General features: G+C 40.5%; 1 protein-coding gene across 1 annotated transcript in view; it reads left to right on the plus strand.

Annotated features, from left to right (window-relative positions):
• Positions 1-834: 834 nt before the first annotated feature.
• LOC102205861 (heterogeneous nuclear ribonucleoprotein A/B-like) overlaps positions 835-5,053 on the plus strand; it is a 7,298-nt gene continuing 3,079 nt past the window's right edge. The window contains exons 1-7 of the mRNA XM_005725435.2: positions 835-959; positions 2,447-2,637; positions 2,777-2,945; positions 3,147-3,305; positions 3,818-3,949; positions 4,319-4,424; positions 4,597-4,743. Of these exons, the coding sequence (XP_005725492.1) occupies positions 2,471-2,637; positions 2,777-2,945; positions 3,147-3,305; positions 3,818-3,949; positions 4,319-4,424; positions 4,597-4,743 (880 nt within the window). The 5' untranslated portion in view covers positions 835-959; positions 2,447-2,470. The remainder of the gene's footprint in view (positions 960-2,446; positions 2,638-2,776; positions 2,946-3,146; positions 3,306-3,817; positions 3,950-4,318; positions 4,425-4,596; positions 4,744-5,053) is intronic.

Raw genomic sequence — 5,053 nt, forward strand, 5'->3', positions numbered from 1 at the left:
TATGGACTCAAACACGTTTTGCTGAAAAACTGAATATGGAACATGCAAAGCTTAATACTAAACAATATATATATATTAGCTGTATAATACCAGTAGGCCAGCTCTAATAGTAATTTGGTATGGCTTCGCGGGCCAAATGTAATTAAGTTGCGGGCCAAATTTGGCCCACGGGCCAGAGTTTGACACCTATGGTGTACGTGACCTTGAGTGTTTTTGAAAGGCGCTTTCAAATAAAATGTATTATTATTATTAATTCTACAAATAATAATTGGCAAAAAAAAAACCTCCACAGCAATGTGAAAGACTTATTAGTTCTCGCTACCATGGGTTGTACAACCAGTTATTAGGTTTGGGGGGCGATTACTAATTCTCATAGGGGCATTTTCCCCATTAATAAATAAAATCACAATTTAAAAACGGTATTTTTATTTTTTCGTAGGTTATCTTTGTCTAATATTAAAATATTATTGATGATCTGAAACATGTTAGTGTGACAAATATGAACAGTACAAAATGTCTTCTTTAATCCCTGATGTCGCAGAGGATCGTAACAATGTAGCGAAGCTACAGTACAAACATCGGTTTCACTTTTAAAGCTATTTGTAGCCGAATAAAATGAAGATACGGAAACACACATTAGTATTATTCACGCTTTTAAGCCTAGCATGTTTAAAACGTTTCTTTTGAGACGCCACTCTAAAAAGAAAGCAGAACACAGGAAGCAGGAAGGACGTTTGGCTACTGAATGTGGCTTTTGTCACAGCGGGCGAACAGTCAACCAATGATCCAACGCCTTTAACTTCAAAAGGGTCGCTTTCGTCCAATCACGCATGTCGACATTACGACGTGGTTGTTTCTTGGTCACATCCGGTCATATATATGTTGCCACGAGTTAGCGGCGAATTTGGAGCGTGTCCATTTTGAACAGCCACTCGGCGTCCCCGGTATTTTCAGTCAAAGTAAGAACACGTTTTTATTGTTATTTTGGGTAATAGCAAATATAAGAGTAGTAAATAGAAACTGTAGGAGTTCCGGTTTATATCGTGCTTATTTCCATCGTGATTCTTCTGCGGCGACCATTTTGTTCGTGTGCGGTGTTTTCTTGTTAGCCTGTAAGCATGGCTAGTTCGTTAGCTGCAGCGTGCTAATGTGCGTTAGCGCGGCTTTTGCACGCTATGAGTCTCTTGTTCTCTTGATGATTCTCATCCGTTGTGCATAATGGCAGTTTTTAAGTGCACTTTATATCATCTAAACGGTTTTTGTGTTTGGTTGGTTGCCCATCTGATAGCCGGGCCTGCTGTCTGCCCCGAGCGGTAACGGAGCAAAGCGCGGTCCGCTTAAACGTTTGGACAACATGGAAGACTCACGCTCTTTCTTTCCTTTCAACCGCGGCTGTGGGGTCACTGGTGCACGCACAACTGCGTGTAACTGTCTTATTACTGATGATGGTCGGTGGTGTGTAAATAATAAATAACCTGCCGATATATGGCGCCATTGCAATGATCGGACTAACGCTTTAACTTAAAATTAGCATTCAGTTAGCATTATGTATGCGGCTCTTTATTAGCATTCCGATTTATGCTCAATATTCTCTGAAAATAGGGACGAATAGAAACATCTTTAGGCCGTGTTTCGGCTCTCCTTATACAGTAATTTCCAAACTCTGGGGAAAATAGTTTCTATTGCTACTTGAATTTAAATGAGTACACTCTTTGTGTGTGTCTGTTTAGAGTTAATTAGTTTTTATCCCGGGTGTTTTTAAAGCCATGTGCCTATTCTGTTGTTTTGTTATGATGCTATTGGTTATGTTTAACTATTTTAACATAGAACCTTTAAAACTATAAATTTTAAAATGTAGGATCCTAAAAATCACTAGAAATTAAGATGTAAAGTAACAAATGTTTAAAATACTACACACGATTAGTTGATCACAGAAGATCAACTAATAATATAGGACTAAAACCATACATTTATTATACGCTAATAAAAGCCATTCTGTAGTTTAAACGTCAGTATTTTCAGATGGGAAGTGCTGCCTCGTTTTTTGTTTTGGTTAAACTTTGCAGTTAATAGATCATAGAGGATCCTTTTGGTAAATAAATCAACAGCATTTTAGAAGTTCTGCCTGTTGCAGAGTATGTAATGTACATTTAAGTATGAGTGAGTTTAAAACCAATGTGAGAGCGACTTAAAGTCAGCATAAGTGTGGCTGAATTTTAATCAGTCTTATTTGAACAAATTAGCAAGTGAGAGCAAAGATGGGATCAGGTAGTGATATGAACAAAAGGTTTCTTGTCCTTGTTGAAGAGTATTTATAAAGCATCAAAAACGTAAAGAAAACAATACCGCTTCCAGTTAGTGTTGTGCGTGAATTGATAAATGTTGGTTTAATGTAGTCTGCTACCTACTTCTCCAATCTCTCAAACTTTGTCCTGTCCCATCTCAGTCATTTGAAGATCCCACCGTCAGAATGGCAGACGCTGACAACCTGCTCATGGAGACATCAGAGCAGAACGGCAACGAGGGAGAGGAGGAGCAGAATGGAGCTGAGCTGGAGCAGATGGCCGGGGACGAGGAGCAGGACAACAACACAGATGGCGGAAAGATCGACGCTAGCAAAGGAGAGGAGGATGCTGGGTGAGTGTCTGGTTGGACTGTGGTTGGCCACATGTGATGTGTGCGAGGATCTCGTGATGGCATGATGAGCCTTGGGAAAATAAACTGTGAAACCTTGTAAATGGAGAAATGTTAGCAATGTCTACATGTAATTTTACAGGAAAATGTTCGTGGGCGGCCTCAGCTGGGATACGAGTAAAAAGGACCTGAAGGATTACTTCAGTAAGTTCGGTGAGGTGTCAGACTGCACCATCAAGATGGACTCAAACACTGGCCGATCCCGAGGCTTTGGTTTCGTTCTCTTCAAAGACTCTGCCAGCGTAGATAAGGTGACCCCCCTCGTAACTGAGCATAATTTCATCCCGAACGGGCTCCAGAAGCTTTTATGGGAGAACGGTTCTTAGTAATATAAATGAATCATATGCTAATCAGCCACACTGCCTTGTCTGCATTATTAGTCATCTCTGTGATGATGACTCTAATCTCTGTGCTGTTATTGTCTGTTAATGGTAATATATCTGTATCCACAGGTACTCGAGCAGAAGGAACACAGACTGGATGGACGCAATATCGACCCTAAGAGGGCGATGGCTATGAAGAAGGATCCCGTCAAGAAGATCTTTGTTGGGGGTTTGAACCCAGAAGCAACTGAGGAAACCATCAGGGAATACTTCGGCGCCTTTGGAGAGGTTGGTTTCAAATAAAATGTATTTTAAATATCTGCAGTTAGAATGCAGCAACCACTGCATCTCTCTTGTATGTTGAGTCTTCTTGGTTAAGTGTTTCCAGAGTTAAACTTGGGTAGATGGCAGTATTATTTTTATTCTCCTGTACAAACTCCGTGGATATGTTTGAGAGCCACTGACTTGCCCAACTTTTTACACTCATGCAATTCAACACATTATTTACAGTTTTAATCCTGTTCTTACCAGCTAAACTGGTCTAAGCCATAAATTAACCACATGTACATCACCACTGGCCAGTAAACAACAAAGTTGTAGATTAATTTGAGGAAGTCATCCTGTTAAGGATAAATAATAACTGAGATATTCTGGCACTTGTTTGTGTGTTTGAAGTTTGACTAAATGATGTGGCCGACATTTTTAAAGCAGAGATAATTTACTCCTGAGACTGCCATACTACATGCACCGTATTTGTTGTTTCTGATCAAAATCTTTTCTCTGATCATCTTTTTTTTCAGATCGAAACCATTGAGCTCCCAATTGACCCCAAATCAAAGAAAAGGAGGGGATTCATCTTCATCACATACAAAGAGGAAACCAGCGTAAAGAAGTGTCTGGAGAAGAAATACCACAACATCCAGGGTGGCCGGGTAAGCAGTTATTCCAGAAGTGCTGATGTACAGCTGGAAATCAGCTTAAATTCTTCTAATCAGCTACCTGGTGGACAGTGCAGCCTCACCTGTGATCTGTTTTGGTGAAGAGTGACAAAGATCAAGCCACTACAGATTAACTTGTTGCAAACTGATGTTTGACCAAGTCGGTAGTTAAACCCTGAGTTAATGCTTGAGATGTTTTTGAAATTTACAACTTTGAGTTTTCTCTGTATACACATGGGAAGTGGGTCACTCTTTAATTGCAAATGTTTTTTATAAATATTGCAAGGCGGTTTTAACGTTAGTTTTGTTTTAAAGGCCACATAAAGGAGAGAATGGATTTTTCAGTATGTATATCTCTTTTAGTGTGAGCTGAAAATTGCTCAGCCAAAGGAGGTGTACCAGCAGCAGCAGTACGGAACAGTGCGTGGAGGTGGCTATGGAGGAGGCCGAGGAGGCAGGGGCCGTGGAGGTAAATGACGATGATCACCCTCTTCCTTTCTGGATTTTCTTGTTTGTTTTGAATCTGTATGATCGGGTAAATGCTAAGAGGCTAGGTCACTGTTGACAGCACGTTTTAGTGGTAATGGGTATTAATATGTAATTGAAGTTTAGACCAAACTCATGTGCACTTTGTGTTTCAGGTCAGAGCCAGGGCTGGAACCAGGGCTATGGAAACTACTGGAACCAAGGATATGGCAACCAAGGCTATGGCTATGGTGGATATGGCAACTACAGCAACTATGACTACTCTTCTGGTTACTACGGATATGGTCCTGGATACGATTACAGTAAGTGCAAACATGCAGACGAGTTGTAACTTGGAGTAACAGTTAACACATCGAAGCCCAAACCCGAGGTGTACACGTCAGTACTGATTGTGATTGTTTCCCCTTACCCCGCCCCCACTACAGCCACAGTACAAGAGTAAACTGCTTGATGTAGCCATGCCAGTACTTCTAGACCTTTGAGCTGTTCCACTTGCTCTGATAAACTTGCTAACATAACGTTTAAGATGTTCATTTTTCCCTCAGTTATATTTCTATAGATGCATAAAGTTGGTGCTGCATTAACCCTTTAAGACCTACCATAGAACCAAGT

This window comes from Pundamilia nyererei, unplaced genomic scaffold (genome assembly GCF_000239375.1).
Source record: "Pundamilia nyererei isolate P.nyererei 1_Seehausen unplaced genomic scaffold, PunNye1.0 scaffold00015, whole genome shotgun sequence".
Taxonomy (NCBI): Eukaryota; Metazoa; Chordata; class Actinopteri; order Cichliformes; family Cichlidae; genus Pundamilia; species Pundamilia nyererei.